At 51.8% G+C, this 21,613-nt stretch overlaps 4 protein-coding genes across 4 annotated transcripts; 2 read left to right on the top strand and 2 right to left on the bottom strand.

Annotated features, from left to right (window-relative positions):
• Positions 1-405: 405 nt before the first annotated feature.
• COCSUDRAFT_62887 (hypothetical protein) lies at positions 406-1,800 on the bottom strand (the record flags this gene model as incomplete). The annotated part of the gene is made up of 5 exons (XM_005647835.1): positions 406-431; positions 664-909; positions 1,160-1,322; positions 1,502-1,548; positions 1,740-1,800. 5 exons carry the CDS (start codon positions 1,798-1,800, stop codon positions 406-408), a joined length of 543 nt encoding a protein of 180 aa, XP_005647892.1.
• A 2,277-nt stretch (positions 1,801-4,077) lies between these two features.
• Positions 4,078-7,917, top strand: COCSUDRAFT_41613 (hypothetical protein; the record flags this gene model as incomplete). Its single annotated transcript, XM_005647834.1, has 8 exons — positions 4,078-4,173; positions 4,431-4,533; positions 4,877-5,026; positions 5,273-5,417; positions 5,992-6,177; positions 6,643-6,791; positions 7,070-7,218; positions 7,684-7,917. 8 exons carry the CDS (start codon positions 4,078-4,080, stop codon positions 7,915-7,917), a joined length of 1,212 nt encoding a protein of 403 aa, XP_005647891.1.
• Positions 7,918-8,685: 768 nt separating this feature from the next.
• Positions 8,686-13,954, bottom strand: COCSUDRAFT_36392 (translation elongation factor, mitochondrial; the record flags this gene model as incomplete). Its single annotated transcript, XM_005647833.1, has 9 exons — positions 8,686-8,858; positions 9,214-9,358; positions 9,915-10,130; positions 10,598-10,753; positions 11,291-11,395; positions 12,050-12,177; positions 12,591-12,771; positions 13,125-13,240; positions 13,885-13,954. 9 exons carry the CDS (start codon positions 13,952-13,954, stop codon positions 8,686-8,688), a joined length of 1,290 nt encoding a protein of 429 aa, XP_005647890.1.
• A 1,004-nt stretch (positions 13,955-14,958) lies between these two features.
• On the top strand, positions 14,959-20,767 carry COCSUDRAFT_15475 (asparaginyl-tRNA synthetase; the record flags this gene model as incomplete). Its single annotated transcript, XM_005647832.1, has 10 exons — positions 14,959-15,072; positions 15,312-15,410; positions 15,900-16,165; positions 17,324-17,462; positions 17,873-17,970; positions 18,320-18,515; positions 19,016-19,152; positions 19,577-19,733; positions 19,921-20,133; positions 20,570-20,767. Coding segments are annotated over 10 exons (1,617 nt in total), but the record flags the coding sequence as incomplete, so codon positions are not given.
• Between the last annotated feature and the right edge of the window lie 846 nt (positions 20,768-21,613).

The raw sequence follows: 21,613 nt of genomic DNA, 5'->3' as shown, positions 1-21,613 counted from the left end.
ATTGGCTGACATTTTGATATGATTTCATCACGCAAGTAGAAAAGAAGCATTACATCTGCGTCAGAAGATGGTATATACATGTGTGGACATTGCAGTACAGCCCTTCTTCAGATAAGAAGTGCTGTGCAATGGCTCTCAAATAGTACCTACGTGGGTTCAGGAGCATAGGTTCCTATGATCAACACTACGGGAGTTGCAGACGGACACAGTATTGTCATTGTCATTCTGTACAAAGTCGCGTACTTCGTACTTCACATCCATTTCGAGTTCACAGAACAATTCAAGACAGTCCGACTGCAGCATGCTCGCTGCTTGGCCACAAGTTATACTCACTTGACAATCCGGCTGAGCACTGAGCAAGGCAAAGTCACTTTGTTTCCCATGGCAGATCAGCTGGTACAGCCTTCAGATGCCCTTCTTGCCGCCGTAATCTGCACACAGAGCAGAATTCATTCTATAAGCATGCACTTCGTTGCAAGCAGTGCCAGAATACATCAATACAGCTCTTTCAAATGGAACTTGAGGCTTGCTGGTGTTGGTCTTATTGATCAATCCCATGCATTCATAGCAATGCCAGTGCAGATGCATGTTGTGAGACTGCCAGGCAATTGCAGAGGGACTCCATCTGGTTGAATAAATCAATTTACAAAGATTAGTGCATACCCTTCTTCTTGGGCTCCTCCTTCTTCTTGGGCTCCTCCTTCTTGGGCGGTGGCTGCTCCTTCTTCTTGGGCTCCTCCTTCTTCTTGGGCTCCTCCTTCTTGGGCGGTGGCTGCTCCTTCTTCTTGGGCTCCTCCTTCTTCTTGGGCTCCTCCTTCTTAGGCTCCTCCTTCTTCTTGGGCTCCTCCTTCTTGGGCTCCTCCTTCTTCTTGGGCTCCTCCTTCTTCTTGGGCTCCTCCTTCTTCTTGCCTGCCATCACATTATGCGCCATGAGTATTCTGTGAATAAGCCTGCCACAAGGCAGGAGTCCCAATAGCTAAATTGATGATTTAAAAGACAATACGAAATACGAAATCGGTGAGTGTTCAGACGCTTCTCTGAAATTTACAACTAGAAGGCGACAGGTCTAGGCACAGCGACCTATGAAACCCAAACGAACGCGTTATGCTGTCATGTTTCGAAAAGTAACAAATTTTGCACGAGTATGAGGACTACGCACCGTCGTATCCACTGCTGCCGGCACCGCCAGAGTCGCCGGCACCGCTAGAGCCGCCGGCACCGCCAGAGCCACCGTCACCGCTAGAGCCGGAGGTCGAGGCTCCGGAGGCACCGGTGCCTTGCTTCAGAGTGCGCCTCAGCAGGTCGAAGCCCTCTCCGGCTTCCTGTACAGAAAACGTGACAACTTGAATCAGCATCCCGATCGTCTAGAGTGTCGGATTGCACAAACCTACCAAACCAGCGTACAAACAGTTTGAGTTACACTATGTGAAAACCACATGTACTTATGGCTACTTCACGCAATTTACAAGAAACAACTCAGCCCAGACAAAAGAGAGCTCACCTGTCCACTCATGGCCAGAGATTCGCTCGGCACCGGGTAGCGGGCACCTGAACGATGGTACAAGCCTTATAGTGTGTTTCTTGCTTTAGGTAAACCAGACCATGTTGGCAACATCAGCCAGTAGGCAATCTTGACCACGACATGATCGGCTTTTGTGCGATCGCAACACGTGGATTCTGGAAGACAAGCACGAGAGCCCCGATGAGGTGGGTGACATCGAATTTTGCCATGATATCACCTGTCACAAATGCGAAGAGTAGCAGAGCTGCCAGAAAGGCGAGAACTTGGGTCCACTTCATTGCGACGCGGCCTTGGTCAATGCGATCTGCACAGTGTCAGTGGAAGCGATGATCAAGATCTCTCCTTTAAGCTCTAGTTGTACGACAAGAAATTGCATATTCGGAAAGATGCAAGCTCATCAGGACGACATGTGGTACCAGATGCTAGACAACCGCTCACATGCGGCCTCGTGTCGGGAACGTCGAAACAGGACCCTTCTTCTGTGTGCAGGAGTCCTAAGAGCCATTGCAATGAATTTGCATACCTTGTGGGGGTAGTGGAGAGCTTTGGGCTGGCAGGTGTCGAAGCGATCTTGATGTCAATGCGATTTGGAAATTTTTGACGCTCCGTGACAAGGTCTATAGATCGATGATTATGCATGGACCCTTATCCTCTAAATATAGATAGATGTACGAGTCATCAGCTTCCGAGCGGAACATGGTCGTCTGCCATTGATAAATCTTGAAGTATTTAGACGTAAGCAATATGATTGGACGGCACGCTCTTCTACTGTGCGCCAGTGCAGTTCTCGCTTTGGCTGCGACGCCCCATCTTTTCCGGCAATCCTCATCCCTGTTGAGCAAACCCACCAGTGATAGCGTACATAACTCAGACGATGCAAATGTTAATTTTGCAGTACATCCTGAGGGCAAAGATGCCATCTTGACTGGCAGCCTGCAGCCTGGAAGACAGCTCCGGAACCCTGATCAGCTCATCGATGTGGACATCCTCTTTGTCCTGGACCCCAATTTTTACCTGTGAGGCACTGCCTTTAAACATCTTGAGTAGGAATACCTTTTCATGTTCTCAGATTGCTAATCTATTATATGATTAAGCCCTCTTACCAGCCAACCTGCCCTTTTACTAGGTGCTGGGAAACCGTCCCAATTGATGAAAACGCCAGGCAATCCCTCATTCCGTGGGTGGCCAGCTTGAAAGACGCCCTCACTGCGACGGCGGGGCAACCCCAAGGCCTCGATCTCAAGGTTCGCTTGCCACACCAGCTCATCTCGAATTGCAGTCACAGGACCCTGCTACTGGGTTGGCTCAAGGAGGTGGTGTTGCCAGCAGATCCCAGACGAACATCACGCGGCGAAGGAATTGCGAGACAGCGATTTCGCTACCTTCACGGAGCTTGCTAAAGCCGCGCTGATAGAGAATAGCAGCTCCATTCCCCTGCCATCAAATCTTCTGCTCATGTACCAAGCTGTCACGTGAGACCCTTCCTCCTTCATATGTTCGACTATAAACACTGGCAGTGCAAATTTTGCAGGATATTTGCCGTTTAATGAGTTTGAGTACAGCATTATGCAGCCATGAAAGTCGCCATTGTAGATTCCTCATTTGTGTGCAGGCTCATATCCGGAGCAAACCTTCTCGAGCTTGACATTAAATGCCGTGCGTGCAGACAAAATGATATGTTATGTTTCTGTGAGCAGGTCAAACCATGGACTTGCAGAATTGGGTCTTGTGGATGGCAGCCATGCATCTGCACAGAAGCAGCTGCACCTTACCACAACCCGGCTGAGGGTCACGAGCGAGGATAACTTCTGGTCCACAATGCTGGAAGTGCAGACTGCTACAAAGGTGTGCGGCTCTGCAGCGTGCTCCGCATTTTTTTCATGCTTTCTGCATGTGCATGTCTAGCTTCTGGTGGCTGCATGTCCGCGGCTGCTGGCTGCCATTTCTGCAGCTTCTTCTGTCTTGCAGGCTGCCAGCTCGGAGTAACTCACTCCCTTGTCCCTTATTTCTTTACATGCAATATCGGTAGAAGAGCATGCATTTGTGGCATGTTGCCCATGGCTACTGCTCCTCAGACAGCCCTGCTGCTGCACTGCTGAAGAAAGTTGGCGTTGATTATGGTATTGGGCTTTGCATTGACAGCAGGAGGTGAAGTCTGGGTTGGGAGCGGTCCTTGCCAGCTTGACTGGAAGCAAGAATCACGACCCGCTTCAACACATCCCCAGTGAGATGCTGATCCTTACCCATACATGACTCATCTTGACATGCACTGTTCATGTCACATATGGTTCCTCTGCAAGAGCCCTGCAAGCCGTTGTATTTGTCATTACTAAGCCCCTGCATGCATGCCTGCTGGGGTCAGACAACTAAACAGGCTTCATAAGAGCTGACCATACAGGTCACCTTGTATGTGCATTTGGGTTGGGGTGCACCACGGAAGCTTGGCACATTTTGCAGGTCTTGCAGAGACGGTGATTGTGCTGCCCCGGATTGTCCCGCAAGTCCGTAGCCTCGATCCGGACCGCACACCCACCGAAGATTTCAGAGTCTGGGATATGGCAAAGCTGACTGGACTGGTGCAGCACTTCTGCAGCCTCACAGGCGCGTCCACTCTGCCCAGCCTGGCAGAGTGGTCTGTGCTGCCAGATAAGGTGTGTCCATATTCACTTACTGGCAATTACATTAGCTGAAGTGAGCTGAGCTGAGCCGACTCTGTCAGTGTAAATCCATCCAAGACACAACACGTTGCAGCAGCGTCTTTCTACCGCAACGTGTCTGCGGTGGCCATTTAGCACACATGATGGTTCCAAAATCGATGTGCTGATCATCTTGCATAGCTCTCCGTTTCTGCATGATTCTAAAGGAGTGTGTCTTGCCTGATTTATGATGTAAATTGGCATGCTTGCAGAAACGGCTGCACAGCATGTACATGGACTATTACGAGGCAGACCCCTCGACGCGCACCCCACCGATACCAACGGTGTTTTTGGACCCCCCGGGCTCGGAAGCAGGTGGGGTGCCCCACTTTGAGCTGGAGCTGCATGCATGCATATGTTATTTGAGGACAGCATGAAAATGTGCAAAACTCTAGCCTCTGTTTACACGCACCTGCCTGCTTAGACATGATGCAATGATGTGGAAAACACTCTTTCTGTTTGGGAGAACTGCTCTGTGTCTGTGCTTAACAAAATGCATGCCAAGAGATGATGCGAGTGTTGCAGAGATGTGGTAGTGTGCTGTGATGTATTTGCTGTTGACAGCTGTGTCCCATTCTGAAACACCTGCCTTTGATCTGCACACTCTCTTGTGAGGCTCTTTCACTCCTCATAAACATTGGGATTTTTATCCCTGCAGATATGTTGGCATTGTGCCATAGCAGCTCGCTGAAAAGCAGCGAGGCACACACTGATGCCACGATGCGGCTGATCTATGAAGCGATGTTGGACCTACAAAAAGAGCAGCAACGGGTGCAGGAGCTTGGAGCCAAAGTTGACCGCATCTCATGTAAGCCTGTTTCCCCTTTGAACCTCAGGATCAGCATTCTTACATAGTTGCTTTGCATCTTGCAAATCTACCCGAAAGCACCGCTGCTGTCTTTCATGATGTTTAGAGTGGCCGAGAAAAAAACTCGATTTAAACTTCCTTCAGCTTGTTTGCAGATGCACCTGTCCGCTGGCAGGAAATGCGTGAACAGTACTAATAAGAATACTATCCGAAACTTGCACTGGAGATTGCCGTTTGTGTCCGCAGTGGTGACAAACAATGAAGAGGAGGGAGCCTTGCGCCACTTCATCATAAAGAGGGAATTTGCAGAGGGGGCAATCCTCGTCAAGAAGGTCAAATTCCCTTCAGAAGCTCTGCCCACAGCAAACAAGTCTGCTCCAGCACTGTACAGGTGCGCGATGCCACTCCTGTTGAGGTCTGAAACTCCACATGGCAGTACGCCACAGGTTAAACTGATACAGAGTGTGGCCACCTTGGTACTGTTAGTGCGGAGAATTGTGCATTGCACAGCAAGAGTGTCACAGGGCACAGGCCTGCGAAACTCCAGAGATGGAATTAGCAGTTGCATGTGTTTAGTGAACAATTTGGACCTGCATGCCTTGCCTTGCAGCTGCAGGCAAGCAAAACTATACACCAAACATAATATTATCTGCAAAGTCAGCCTTCATGGACCTTTTAGCAGGGGTTCTGGCAGCAAAGACAAGTCTGGTTATGTTATCATATTGGTTTTTCCTCCTTGTGTTTGCCGTGCTGAACTTCAAGGTATGCATGCATCGCAGAAACTAGTATTGCAATAATGTTGATGACTGTATAATTTCCACCCTGCATCAACTCTGAACCCTACAATTTCCATTGCAGTCCCCATGAAATATTATTCCTTGTGAAGGCCTCTTTCAGGAAAAAAATCCCTAAATCCTACACCCTGACCAGCATCGATACAGAAATGTTTCCTCGGTGTATGCCAGGGGTGATCATCCTTGGAGGGCTCGGCCGCCGCTGCCAGAAAGAGTGTCGGAAGAGGTCAGAGCATCTGGACTGGTCACAAGAGAGCCATACCTGTTGGAAGCTGCACAGCTGGTATCGTCCAGGAGCTGTGGAGAAGGGTGGCTGCTCCAGCCGCACATCGTGGACATGCCAGATCTCGAGTACAGGTATGTCTTTTCCTCCTTGTACTACATCGAACCCAATTTGTGAACTGCCACATTCATGCTTCCTCGTAAAGTCCATCTCTCTCTCAGCACGCACACCTGGTATTGGCGAGGGCGCTTCAAGTTGAGACATGGGGGTTACAATAATGGCTGAGAGGTGTAGGTCCCACCTCATAATGGCAGGATCCTCCTGCGTTCTTTTTCAGAGTTGTCCTTGTTGCCGGCACAATCTGATCGCCCATTATTTGTCATGCTGCCTTGTGGTTTCAAGCACAAAACAGGACGGTGCTTCTATGCCTGTGACTCGGCTCTATGGCATGAGAGAGATGATGTCTTTGACTTATGACCTAGCTGTCTTTCGCTTCAAAAAATGGAGATAGAGTGTGCTGGTTTATTTAAAATGAACCTCCAAAGGGCTTGGGTAGGGGTGCAATAAGTCTGTGTCTGAGGGGCTAACTTGCCGTGCAGGGTGTATCTCTTTGGAGGAGCCGAGTCAAGCGGGACCAGCAAGGACTCTGTTGTGGTGTACACCCCTTCCATCCTGGACGAGGGGCTGTACCTTGCCAATCTGACACTGCCAGAGGGACATTTCTGGAGTGACATCATTCAGGCTCCAGGTCAGCATGCATGTGACTTTCTCATTTTCCTGCACTTCATTTTATTTCATTTCTTTGCACAACATCTTCTGCTGAGTCATTGGCGACGTGGAACCCTGGGGCATCTTGTAGTTCTCGGGGATTATGTTGAGCATTTGTTGACGGATAGGTTGACCATTGGGTCTTTGAAATAGCGCCTTTTCTTTGGGTAATACAGAAACCTTTTCTGATGGGTCGGCTATGCCTTGGGTCTACAATAGCGCTTATTTTTAATTACACAGAAAACTGTACTGTTTCAGGGGGGCCACATGAGGAGATAGATGCTGATGTGGAGGGGTTGTCAGCAAAGCTGGGTCAGGAGCGGGCTCCCTGGGAGAACCACCGGCTGTACAGGAAAATCGTGGACGCTGCTCTCAGCGGCGCTCGTGCTATGGCCGCATTCCAAGACGTCCCTCTCTCAACAGTGTGCCTTTATTTCCCTGCATTTACTCTGTTACTGCTTTAAAGGTGGCTTCTGCATGCATGGCACTGGCGCGACATTACATAGCAGCCAGAACTGTGTCGCGGGGATTGTGCAGTTTCAGCGTATCCTGGTGTCATGTACTCTGTTGGGATTTTCAACTTGAGATGCGCATGCATGCCATTGACAAAATCTGCCAACATGAAATCACCAGCTTCAGTTGCTTGAACACTGTTGTCCGCCTTATGTCTAGCATCTAGGGGGACCAAATGATGCAGCCTCATTTTGGTCTGCGGAGTGGCTCCTAGGATAGGCTTAGTAATTCAATTACTCACATTCTGCGCTGAGTTGGGTTTATTCAATTTTTTCTGCCCTATTACTCTATTTCTATTACTATCACTCTCAATGTCAGGGGCACTTACTAAGAATATCACTAATCATTTACAAATGCAGGTGCGCCACATGTACGCCCGCATGGATGTAGTGCTCGGGGTGTACTGGGGCGAGGACGGCCGGATGTATGTCCAGATGCTGATCAACGAAATGGACTGGTTTAACTCTGCCGGGGTCATGATGCGCTACTGGCCTGTGGACTTCTCAAGTGAGGCGGCAGCTGCTGCCAACGGTCCAAAGCTTGTGCCGATGTTCCTGCGGGAGCTTGCCCGGGCGTTTGATGCCAGTCGCTGAAGTTTTGGGCCAGGGGTCAAATGTCAATTGTAGAAATGAAGGGTCGATTTATACCGGTGTTGAGTGAGTGCAGCATTTGGCATTGCCAGAGTTATTTTATAGGGTGTTTGCCTATGCAAGAGAACGTTTTCTCTGATTGTTCCGCAATGCATGTGGATACTGCGCACTGTCATACTGCAGACTCTGAGAACCTTTCTCATTGCGTCACTTGCTTTCTCCCAACTAATCTGTGTGTTAGAGCCCAACATCTTCAAGGCTGACTCTCAGTGAATTTCCATGACTCTCTTGAGAAATTTCAGACTTACAGTGTGTCCAGATTTCCATCGATGATGGCGGTTGTAAAGAGTGTAACCACCTCTGTCACCCAGCAATTTTTCCTGAGGTTGTTGCCCAAGCAGCGTCAGGGCATGCATGCAATGGGACGTTTGAATACAGGTCCCAGAGTGCAGGTACAAAGAGCACACATGCATGAGCAGTCCCCCTCATATATAGAACCACAACCTCACAACTCAGAGCAGGATAGACAACCCGAAATCTAAGAGCAGAAGCAAACAACTCTGGGCTTTTGAACTCCAAAAAATCCAGGGCCAGCACAATGGCGAATGCTGCCTTTCCTGGGCTAGTCCAGCATTTCAGAGACCAGGCCGCCTCCAACCAACTTAAAAGGGCTGCCCACAGAAATTGTTCCTGCAGAGTTGCCTGCCGGTCGGAGTAAAAAAACAGATGACTTACTAATTCTACCACAGGCTTCAGCTGATGACCTGCATTTTACTTCGACTCCAGAACCTTGGAGACCAGGCCTGCTCCAACGGTGCGCCCACCCTCGCGCAGAGCAAACCTGAGGCCGGCATGCAGCGCTAGCGGCTGCTGCAGCTGCACCGTCACGCGCACGTTGTCCCCCGGCATCGCCATGCTGATGTCATCCGGCAGGGTCAGCGTCCCTGCACGGGCAGACACAATTGCCAGCCATCACACTCCCTCACAGCATCAGTTGGATGGTATCTGTTCCAAGGCAGTGAATCCACATTTGTGAGCAGCATTGCACAATCTGGATTGCTGGTTTCGTGACCTCACTGCAATGAACATGCTGCCTGGAAGCCTCTGCAGAGCACCTTTCCTGCCAGTGCAGAATTGCATGCATGCATGCTGATGTTCCCTCTAGACCCAGTCCTGTCTCAAAAACCTCCTGCAATGCACGGTGAAGATGCGAGATTGCAACATTTGGGGTCGAGCTGAGGTGATCAGCTTGGTTTGGGCTCGTGACGAAGACAGACAATTCACACGGGGGTGACTCACCGGTGACATCAGCGGTGCGGATGAAAAATTGTGGGGAGTAGTTGCTGAAGAAGGGCTTGTGGCGGCCGCCCTCCTCCTTGTTCAGCACGTACAGCTCCACCTCAAAGCGGCTGCGCGCGCGCATGCTGCCGGGGCTGCACAGCACCTGCACGCACATGCGCACATGTTGTCAACGCTACGTACTCATGCTGGCACCTACAATATCTGGAGCTCGCTCCTTACTAAAAAGAAACGCAGCAGCGCCAGTCACACAATTTGTTCTAGTCGAGCATCAGGCGTGCTCATTCATATGAGACTTCACACATGTGTGCTAATTGGAAGGGTCCTTCTCCGGTGGAGAAAGACCTCGTGATTGACACGAATGTGCTAGGCTAGCGATCACATCATCCATGGAGCTAATAAATCATTAGCAGTCTCAGAGTGCCCCCCACTCTAGAACATTCTGCCGATTGGATGAGATATGACCTGGCAACACCGGTGTCTTTCCGCCTGCAGCATCCTAGGACATGCATGTGTTCAAAATAAATCAAAATGGAAAGAAAAAAGGAGAAGTAATAAGCATGCTGCTGCAAGGTATCGGACCTGGCCGCGATTGACGTCGCTTTTGGAATGCCGCGCAGCCGCAGGCCCACGCCTGCCTTACAACTTCACGCAAAAACTAGAAAATGAAAAACAATACATGCTTCTGCAGAGAATCGAACCTGGCCGCGTTCGACGTCGCCCTTGCGGATGCCGCGCAGCAGAAGGCCCACGTTGTCGCCGGCCTGCGCCTGAGTCATGGCCCGGTGGAACATCTCGACGCCGGTGACTATGCTTTTGCGGGAAACTCCCCCTGACGCAAGGCCCACCACCTCTATCTCGTCGCCCACCTTCACTGTGCCCGCTTCAATCCGCCCAGTCACCACTGTGCCCCTCCCCTGCGCACACCAGAGGACAGAACTAGTTGCTGCTTGGTGCAACTCTTGGTATAGAGGATCTATATGAGATGTTACAGTTTTGAGTACTGGGGGACAATGTTAGTGCTGACAACACCTGCACACATATCTGTGATCCTGCTCTCCTGGTATGTGAAAGAATCAAGTACACGCCGTAGCTTAGGTGTGCATGCACCTCCCATATCCCCTGGAGAGGAGAACCATCACATTAGGCAAGCAGGATTTGGTCATGACAATCCTCGACTAAGGGAAACAGTTGGAGAGGAAGCCTGGCTCCAAGAGAATGTCCGCATCGCGAGGACTAGATGCAAGCATAAGAGTTGTTCACTGGCAGGGCCAGGATGTCTTGGCCCTCTAATTCCTAGGCAAACTCCGTGCGTTCTACTGCATGCGCTCTCTCTAAAATACAAAATCTTCGGCACTTCATGCACATGATTCAATAGATCTACCTGGATGTTGAACACGTCCTCGATGGGCATGGCAAAGGGAAGGTCGATGGGCCGCTCCGGGGCCGGCACGCTGCTGTCGACTGCCGCCATCAGCTGCCGCACTGATTCCGCACCGATCGGCGACTGCTCTCCCTTCAGAGCGGCGAGCGCCGATCCCTGTTAGAAGAAATGAAAGTTGTGATCATGTGGCAAAGAACTCCTGCATGGCTTTCTCATCTGCGTGTTTGGATTTGTTTCACATGCTGCTGGCACCGGGAGTTGTTATCAAGGTGCTAAGAAGAATCCGGAGGCATGCGGAACGCAAGCATGGGCCTTGCTCAATAGCCAGACGATCACAGCACCATACTCGCCTTCTTTGTCATGCTCATGTCGTATCCTGATGCTACAGGCCAGAGAAGAAAGAAGAATATTAACAACCAGCTGTGCAGTGTGATGCAAAGGTGGCTGGCACACTAGAGACACTCTCCTTCTAGTGGGTTTTGCTCACCGACACATTAAGCATGCCACTGCCCGATCAATCCATCAAGCTTTCGACTCAAAACCTAGCGCCTTGCCTGGCTGATGGGAAGGTCGTCCACTGGGAAGCCTTACGAGAGCAGCTGCGCCTTTGGCTTTTATTTTAGGGTCAACCAGTGTACTGGGTGAATTATGTAAGAGATCTTATTAATGTTCGCTGAAATGCATGCGACTTGCCTGGACGATGGGGATGTCGTCGCCTGGGAATCCGTAGAAGGAGAGCAGGTCCCGTAACTCCAACTCAACCACCTCCAGCAGCTCAGCATCATCCACCAGGTCAACCTGCACGCGTGACTAACCCTTTTGCCAACCATCTGCAAGCATAGATCACAGAGGAAGATGACTGAGGACAAAGAGGACTGTTTCGTGAAGGGACAACCATATGGTCTTGGGCTGTCCCGAAGATCGAAGGAGTAGGGAAGCACAAGGAATTTCTTCGTCAGCACTCTGAAACCATGGATCCCGGTGCATGACAGGCCGCAGATAGACTGGTTCCACAGCGGCAAACGAGCACTTCACCCTCCGGCATTGGGCCATCTAGGGGCACTGATACACCCAAGATGCCCATTTCGGGAAGTAGGAAGTCCATGCTTATCCCTGCAGCACTGCCAGCTCAAGGTAGCCGCCAGATAAGTGGCTGCGTTGAGCATTGGCAGGCTGAGAATGCTGATCTCGCAGCAGTTTTTTGCGGCATGCCTTTCATGCACGACTTGCAAGGGCTGAGGCTGAAGGCTTCAAGCCACATAGGTGGCAAGGGGTCTCCCCGGCAAATCACGACTTGGCTGTTATAAAGTCCGGGGCGTATCCCCTGACCTTTTTGGCCAGATCCCCGGGGCAAACCCAGGGATCTGGCCATCCCCTGTCAAACCCTGAACAACAATGTATTGAACTGACTTCCCAAGAGCAAGTGTGAATGACAGAAAGGGAGGCACGGACCTTGTTGAGGTAGCAAACGAGGCTGCTGACGCCGACTTGACGAGCCAGCAAAATGTGTTCGCGCGTCTGTGGCATCGGCCCATCCGCTGCCGACACCACCAGGATCGCCCCATCCATCGACGCAGCACCTGCCAGCAAACGCAGCATTCCAACGTTCTTCACATTTTCCTGAATGCATTGTCCCTGTTGCTTTGGGGTGCAACTCTGGGGCAATGCCCTGAAGCAACCATGCCTCATCCCTGCATTCTCTAGCAACCAATAACTTCTTCCTTGGCCCCGCCAAGGACAGTCACACTGCACTTCTAACCTTATCTCATCAGCAACTTGTTTGCATGCCTTACTGGCAATCAGGTCTCCCAAGTATCAGATTCTGCTTCTCCGATTCTCCAGCTCTCAAAGAATCAGATTCTGCACCTTACGGCTTGCCCTGACACCAGGCTGGAAGTGCATTTTGCTTTCAACCTTATGAATGACCAGCATCAGTTCCCTTCCAGAATTCTTATTGCGGACATGCCATAGCATCCTCGATCTCATGCCTCACCGGTGACCATGTTCTTGACATAGTCAGCGTGGCCCGGGCAGTCCACGTGCGCGTAGTGCCGGTGCGCGGTCTGGTACTCGACGCAGGTTGAGTTGATGGTGATGCCGCGGGCGCGCTCCTCCGGCGCCTTGTCTATCGCATCAAACGCCACCGCACTGCCGCCGCCCTCCTCGGCCAACACCTGCAAGAGAATGGCAAGCTTTCTGTATGCAGTGATTTGCGAGCCCTTAGAAGGATTGCTCCCCGTGCTTCCCGAAGTCTGGCAGGGCATGGCATGCCCGAAGTTGGCTGCGGCATAATGAGCTTGAACCAGCTGGAACATGTGCATAGTGGAATCTGGGCCGTCTGAAGTTTGTGATGAAAGCTGATGTGAAATGTGGTGCTCGAATTTTGCGCAGAAAGCAAAAAAAATTACGTTTTCTTGTGGTGTCCAAAAAGTGGGCATGTGTCCAGGCAGCAACGCTGGAATGAGGTATTTGGTAGCGGTGCGGGGGCACAGAGATGTACTGCAACCAACAACAGCGGGAGGCTCACCCGCGTGATGGCCGCTGTGAGGGTGGTCTTGCCGTGGTCGACGTGCCCAATGGTGCCTATGGTGAGGTGCTCCTTGCTGTGGCTGCTGACATCATAGGCCGGTACAGGCGCCACTGCTGCAGCAGCCGCCGCGGCCACGGTCAGACTGGGTGGGTGGAGCGGCAGCTGCCTGCTCTGACTCCTGTGCTTTGTCGGCCTGAAACGCAGCAGCACTTGTCTTTCTTGCCGAACAACCCTTCGACCGTCAAGGTGTCAGAGGAAGCATTCGATCCGAGCGTAAGGCAGACTCTGGAGGAAGTTTATGAGCTTGGGATGTACCTGATGCGCAGAGACGCGCTTTGGGCAACCCTCATTCCCTTGTGCCGCTGGAAGAGGGCGGACGACCGTGCTTTGGGGCAGGGCAGCTGCGAAGCGCACGCCGTGCAGGAGGCCGGACGTGCAGCCATCCGCATCCAATCGTCTCGCTCGGAGGAGACTGCAGACACAGCTCACTTGTCAACTTTGACCCAGGATTCCTACCGCAAGGCTCCACAGCTGAGTCACACACACGTCTGCCTTTCACCTTTAATGTGGCTTGGCAAGGGGATAAAAACTATGATATGAGCCCAGGGGCTGTTTAATTTGAGATTGCGCCGCGCACGTCTGCCCCACTGCTTGCAAAGGAAAGTCATCTGGCACCTTCCAATGGAGGTTTGCGGCGATCCCATGCCAGCAGCACCAGGCACAGGAGCCCTGGGGTTCAGGAATGAGAAAAATTTACCTGGGGAGGAGTGACGGTTTCCAAGGCGGGGCCTGCCGATCGACAGATGAACAGTCGATGCTGATGCCATCGGACGTTACGGTTCCAGACCTGCTGCCCTCCCAATTTAATAGATATTCGAACGCTTCACTATAAACCGCTTTTTGATATGTATGATGTCTCTCATCAACGAAATCTGGCCTCTCTTGCGTCTGCAGGCAGCTCTGTGCGGCGTGCAAAAACATCGGACAACGGACAGCGATGCAGCGGCGGCCCGGTGGGTCCACCCTTTCGATGAGCTGCCGACCCACCAGGTTCCTGCAGCTCTCTGCCTTAGAATTTGCAATCTGCAAATGCTGCTGGCCTGACACAAATGATCTGTCCCTGTGACTTCAAAAGGCTGCTGCTTCAGAAAAGTGCTCTGCGGACCTTCGCCAGCAGAGTTTCTGTGGGTGCCCGCCAGGGGCAATCCCCTTTGTACAGAGTGTTGGACAGTAGCTCTCACAGCCAGCGATCTCCCTCGTCTTCCTGGACACCTACTAAAGGTCTTGGCAGATCAAAGACGTTTTGCAGCATGACCGAGGCAGCACCGGCCCCCGCTGCAGAGAACGGCGCAGCTGATGCTGAAGTCGAAGCACTGAGGAAACAAATCGCAGACCTGCAGGTGCTTCGATAGCTCCAAAAAGAGCTAACTCCTATTGTAATTCGAAAAGACAGGATCTAGGAATTGCATGGAATTTGCATTCAGTAGGGTGGTGCACATGGATGGGAGGGCCCCATACAACTACTGTCGCAGCCCATTACGATCATAGAGGATATTTGCAATGCAGGTGCAATTGAAGCAGAAGGAGAGTGCAAGCACAGTTGCTCCATACTCTAAATCGTATGACAGGAGCTTGATTAGCACCATCATCGACTCAGAGGATGGTGGCTTGCATGCGGTAAGAAGTTCAACAGATTGATCTGCATATGTCGCTACATGCAAAATGGACCATGTGAAGTTTTGAAGTATTCGCCATGATATGAATTGGAGCCCCAGCAAGCTGATCCCTGTGTATTGCGAGGATTGCATGAGGATCCAGAAATGTTGTTCTGCAGGTCGGGCAATCGCTGAGAATAGGCGGCTGGGTGAAGACTGGCCGCGGCGCTGGGGGCGGTGAGTGGGTCTTCTTGGAAGTCAACGATGGGTCTTGCTTCAACAGCATGCAGGTGCAGAACCCCATCCTTTCCACTCGCCTGCTAGTACCTCTTACTCTTCATAATGCGAGCAATGTGTCCATATACCTGCACTGCTGTCAATTTTTGCATGTGCACATGCTGGTGTCCTCTGAGTTGCACCACATGAGCAAAGGCACAAAGCTCAGATACCAACATCAGCATGCATGGCTTGCACTTGTATACACGAGTAAAGGTCACATCCCTTTCTGCAGGCATTAGTCACCTTGGAGGTTGCAGAGGCTGTGGGAGGTTTCACCGCACTGACTCCCTCGGGTACGAGCGTGCTGCTTGAAGGCCAGCTCGTGAAGGCCCCAGAGAACGCCAAGCAGGTCTGCACGTGCTTGATCAAAACATCACTAATGTTTGCTTCATCCTGCATTTTTGCATGCCAGGCTGTTGCACAATACGCTTTCTTTCGCAAACATGAACCTACATTAATATGCTTCGTTGTTCCTGGATTGGGGCAACTAGATGGACCCTCAGTGTTGCAGTATATGGGGCCAAGCAAATTCTGCACACACATGCCTTGGGGCAGTAATACGCCGATGTCATGCAAAGCAGGAGTTCTCACAGTTGAAATATTGAGAGTTCTGACCCCGGCTGGTGGGATGCACTAGAGACAGTAAGCACGTGTCCACGGTTGATTGGGTCTTGCTTGGATGTTGCGAGCCAATCTAGGGGCAGGGGTTTTGCCAGCCTGCACATGCAACTTGTTTGCAGACGCACCTTGCTTCTGGCAGGAAATGCGTCTAATAAGGATTGAAACCACTCTGAGGGAGCTTCGCAGCGTCTGATGCTGTCTCCATGCATGCGCGCAGAAAGTGGAGCTGAAGGTCTCCAAGGTGGTGCACGTGGGGGCCTGCGACAACAGCGCGGGGAACTACGCGCTCGCGAAGAAGAAGATGACGATGGAGTTTCTGCGCGGCCTCATGCATCTGCGGCCCCGCACCAACACTATCGGGGCGGTCGCGCGCATACGCAACGCGCTGGCGGTTGCGACGCACGATTTCTTCCAGTCACATGGCTTCCTGTACGTGCACACGCCACTCATCACCTGCTCTGACTGCGAGGGCGCCGGAGAGATGTTCCAGGCACGAGATCCCTTCCATGCAGAATCTGATGAATGCACAAGTCACACACACATTCATCAGAATGCACAAGTAGATGAGACCATACATTCTACCCTACCGTACCTACCGTACCGTACCGTACCAAGCTCTGACTTTCGTCCAGTTTCACACTGCTGCAGCACTTAAGAGCATGAAAATGTAGGCCAGAAGGCAGATACGCCAGGGGCATGCAACAGTGCGCTGGAACCTCACAGGGACACAGGCATTTCTTTGCAGGCATGGGCACCAGTGCATGCAGTTGGGTATAGCGGTCTTTCTCATGCCATGGGCCGTGTGTCTGTGTGCTGTACCAGGCACACCACCTCTAGCATAAAGGTGAACTTTTTTGGTGTTGTGCTTATTCATGCAGAGGGGAATTTGGGTACTTGAAGGCTGTGCGGCGCCTGAGGCACTTATGGGTGTGTCTCTGTGCCTGTTCTGGAGTCCCAGATGAGCTCGATAAACAGGAGAAAGTTGGCCATGAAGAAGGCCGGAATGCACCCAAAAATCGCGTTGCAGAACCACCCAATCCAGGGCTGTGGCGTAATGAGAGGAGATGCAAAAGCAAAGCCTCGTCCGTCGCTGGCGCTGTCGACTGACTGTGTTGCTGCGCCGTGATTGTCATTGCGAGGCACACCCAATCCCATGCACAAACCACCTGCACCAGCCATATTTTGTATTGCATTCCATGTTTTTGCACTGAAATACTTTGTCATCCCAAGGGGGCCTGCTGCGCTGAAATAAAGCTTGCTCTCTGGAAGGCCTGGACGGGGGAAGTCGTGGGCTGAGAAGAATGCCTAGTATGGGGCAACGCAAAATTAAAGGGAAAGATTGATATGATAGACACTTTTATGCGCATTCCTCTGGTCATTAGTGCCCAGATGCCCTCTACGTGGGGAACCCTATTACAGCATGCATAGCAGGGATGCATAATTTGCAGGCCTGGCTTGGGCATATGCTCGGGACTTTTTTGTGCATGGAATGGGTTCATTGCCCGCGGCTGATTGGGTCTTGCTTTGATCTGGCGAGTCCAACGAGGGGTAGAATTTTGGCAGCCTTCAACTGCATCTTTGTCTGACACCTTGCTTCTGGCAGGAGCGTGTAATAATGGTAATGATGGGGGTTGATGGGAGAAATTGCGGTGCACAGGTGACGACCCTGCTGTCAAAGGCGGAGCAGGCTGACAAGGAGCCCAAGGTGACAGAGGAGGAAGTTCAAGCGCTGGAGGCCAATGTTTCTGCGCAGGGGCAGGCCGTAGCTGCTGCCAAGGCAGTGAGTTTCTCCAAATTCTCTATTGCCCTTTATGGTCCTGCCAGCATGCATAACCTGCATTGCAAAACAACATGTGTATGTGATTTGACTCTCAGTGCATGCTTATCTGTCCTGGCGGGTCAGTGGCAAGAGTCACAAGAACCTTGGAAGGAACATCCGGTAGGGCATGCGTGGAAGGCATACGTGAGAATAGCTAAAAGTTACTTTTGCCAACATGTGGCGCATACGATGCATGGCTATGACAGGCTCCTAACATTTATGGTAGATGAACCGCAAGGGCGCATGCCGCTGCTAGCTCGATTTTTATATTTGCTAGAAGCCGGCAGGAAAACATGGTTGCCCTTAACGGGGAAGGATATTGGTGACAAAATGGTTTTGTGCTGTGAGCGCAGAAGGCAGCGGAGGACAAGGCTGACAAGGCGCTGCAGAAGGCGCTGAGCGCAGAGGTCAACAAGCTGCAGAAGGCCAAGGCCGCGCTGGCCGCCAAGAAGGAGAGGGCCGAGCTGCAGTGAGTCCCTAATCCCTCCCATGCCTCAATTTGGGTCACACAGAATCTATTGAGCACGGACTGTATAATGAATTGGTCACATAGCTTCATGTCAAAGAGAGGGATCGGGGCCAGAGGCTGCCCTCAATTCCAGGGCTTCTCTCTTGCAGTCACAGACTTGTGCCATCTGTTTGGAAGGGATCCTCATCTCTTCTGCAGACCAGCTGTCTTTGAGACATGAGACAGACATGGGGAATCCTACAGATACCCTCATCAGGAGTCTCTCCCATGGTCTGGACGTGCGCCTTAATCTGCTTATTTTCCGCGGTTATGAAACCCTGTTCCTGACCCTTGACTAACTCCCCTGCAGGGCGCGGATGGTGGGGGGCATCGAGCGGCTGCCGGACGGCCGCATCGATTACACAGGAGACTTCTTTGCCAGGCCCTCTTACCTTACCGTGTCCGGGCAGATGAATGCGGAGTACTATGCGTGCGCGCTGTCCAACGTGTACACGTTCGGGCCCACCTTCAGGCGCGCCCTTTTTTTCCTCCTTTTTTGCTTTTGCGTCTGGCCTGCGCAATACCTTCCTGCAACATCACTGCTGGAGTGTCTGGTGTGCATCCTACTGCAGGCCTGTTGTGCTCAAGCCATACGTAAGTATTGGATATCCTCGTGATGCTATGCTCTTCTTCCTTCTTCCTTGAGGACTCAACCGAGCGAATCCTGTTGGTGCTGTCTGCTGCAAAGGAAATCGCCAAACAGCCGCAAATGATTGCATCTTCAAGATTTTTGGCGCCAGAGTCCTCTACAGTTGGGAGAAGGGTGCAGGGTCGGGCACTCTCACTCGCCAGGAGTTGTTCTAGTGCTTTCTTATCCTTCTCAAGTGGTGCGAACTGTCCGCGGGATTAAGACCCAGAATGGACTGGGATTGAACAATAATAATCTCTTGCGCTGCCAATCAGATTTTACGTAACCGTCACGGAAGCCCTCTGTTAAAAACCATTTTCTCGCGGCAGTGTGGGTGGTCATGTGAGTGCATGTGTGCGCTGGCTGTGCAGGGCGGAGAACAGCCACACTGCGCGCCACCTGGCGGAGTTCTGGATGATTGAGCCGGAAATGGCCTTCGCTGACCTGGAGGATGACATGCGTTGCGCTGAGGACTACGTGCAGCACTGCTGCCGCCACCTGCTCGCCACCTGCATGTGGGCTTACTACCCATACAAGCTCTCTGACTTAATTCTTTGAGATCGGAGTTTTCAAGGAGCTCTGGCAATGCATGTGAGCTGGTCTGGCCAAGGACAAGTGGGCCCTGTTTTCTGCCTCCATCACATGCAAGTAGCTGTACTGATAGTCTTTTTGCTCTCATGAAAGTGATAACCTTTGGGGCACGGCTGCCTGAACTGAAGGCAGATGTACACACGTCTATTCGTGGTAGATTTAGGCATGTAACTTGCATGTCCAGAGCTTAAAGCCGGCAAGCCCAACCGTTGACCTGGCGAGCAAGCCATGGGACTGTGTGAATCTGACACGTTGGCGCATTGGCCTTCAATTGCTACATGCAATAGTCTGGGCCATGGTGATACCTGCTTTAAGCGTGCACGATGACTGAGTGATGTTTTGTCGCAGGCCGGACCTGGAGTTCATAAACAAGCAGGTGGACTCGGGGGCGATTGCGCGGCTGCAGCAGATTGCGCACACGCCCTTTGAGCGCGTGACATACACGCGCGCCATCGAGATCCTGGAGGAAGTCGTCAAGTCCAAGAAAAAGAAGTTTGAGTTCCCGGTAAGCTTCTACTTCCTTTCTGCTCTTTTGGGGTATCCAATGGCCCAAGCGAGAGACATACACCCAAAGCCATGGCGGATATATCTGAAGGGGACAGTCAGTTCGCATGCAGCGCATGCACACACATTTGCGATCATAGCAGACTCCACATGTGATTCTGAGGTCTTGCTTTCAAATTTTATCACAGGTGGAGTGGGGCATAGATCTGGCGAGCGAGCACGAGCGCTACCTGACGGAGGAGGTATTCAAGAAGCCGGTGATTGTGTACAACTACCCCAGCGCCATCAAGGCATTCTACATGCGCCAGAACGACGACGGCAAGACAGTGGCCGCCATGGACGTGCTGGTTCCCAAAGTGGGGGAGCTCATCGGGGGGTCCCAGAGGGAGGACCGCCTGGAGGTGCGCCCCCTGTCCTGGCTCCTGCTCTGATGAAAAAAACCCTGAATTCATTCCTTTCACACCTGCTGCTGCATGTGACTGGTTCACAGGAGAAGGTGGCGTCATCACTAGCCAGGTCAGGCAGAAAAGTGGCTCTGTCTGCACTGTGCACCAATGCACTTCGCGGGTTGGAACTGCGGACCTTATGCTCTTTTAATGGCTGGTGCTGGTCACCACTGCAATGTTAAAGACGTCCTTTAGCTTGTGATGCCGGGTTGGTTGCTGCATGCCAAAGGCAAGGAATTAAGCTGCTCACAGCGAGATAGCAGAGTGTTCTGCTGGACCCAGCCCTGGAGGCATCGCCACCCTGCCAGTTCCCCTGCCATCAAATCTTTCTACTTGCAGAGCGCTCCTGACCCTACCATCTCCCCTGACAATCAAAGATCCCCCCTTGCAGGTGTTGGAGGCACGGCTGAAGGAGGCAGGCATGCCGCTGGAGCCGTACAGCGGGTATCTGGACCTGCGCCGTTACGGGAGCGTGCCCCACTCCGGATTTGGCCTGGGCTTTGAGCGCCTGATCCTGCTCGCGACCGGCATGGACAATATCCGCGAAGTCATCCCCTTCCCCCGCTGGCCCGGCCACGCCGAGTACTGAGCTGCTGCTTTTCCGGGGTGGACTCTTCCCAAAGGGATTGCACAATCACCGCGAGGCAGCCCCATCTCAATATATTGTGCTCGCACTGCCCTTCATGTACCGGTATGACTCTTACACAAAAGGGCCGAGAATTCGAAATTGGGGATTTGCCTGCTTGGCTGTCAGCTCAGCAGTGTGTTGTGCAGCGGAGGAGTCAAGAGCCTTGCCGAAGTGTGTCGGTCGGGTTTGTGCGCTGTGCAAGCGCGCGGTTGAATGCTGAGAACTGGCGTTAGAGGTGGGAAATGCCCTGAAGAGGCACATTCTGGTGTCAATCACCTGCGCAATGGGGTTTATTAGGGGTGATGCTGTCTTTCTGGGGACTGTCTTCCTTCATTGAAGTTATGCTGTGGGTTCGTAGGAAAATTGTTCAGGTGAGCAAGCACATATCCCAGGATTGACAAATACTGTTCTCTGCTGCTTTTATCCTAGGACTGCGCTGGTGGTCGTGTGAACTGTCGGATATATCCTATTGCAATTGTCGGATATTGCCAAACATCTATTTCTGTCTGCCTACCAGATGAGTTGTTCGGGCGCTCAGAACTTCATAATTATATAGACAGAAACATATTTGTGCATGCATTTGCTATTATATATTCCATGGTCACGAAAAGTGTTGCAACCGCGTTCAATTGAACTGGTCAGTGGTTTGCTATGAAAATCATGGGGGATTTTCTTTGGGACTGCTCTTCTATCACTTATGTGGACGTCACATGCACATTAATGTTTTCCAAAGCGCCCCAGTCATGTTGACATCAAGAGCTGCGCCTTCTTCTCAACGTCAATTTTCCTTCGTCTTTAAGCTTCTCT

The sequence above is a fragment of the Coccomyxa subellipsoidea genome (assembly GCF_000258705.1).
Source record: "Coccomyxa subellipsoidea C-169, whole genome shotgun sequence".
In the NCBI taxonomy this organism is placed as follows: Eukaryota; Viridiplantae; Chlorophyta; class Trebouxiophyceae; family Coccomyxaceae; genus Coccomyxa; species Coccomyxa subellipsoidea.
Note: the sequence above shows the minus strand (reverse complement) of the source record. Positions and strands in the feature narration are given on the sequence as shown.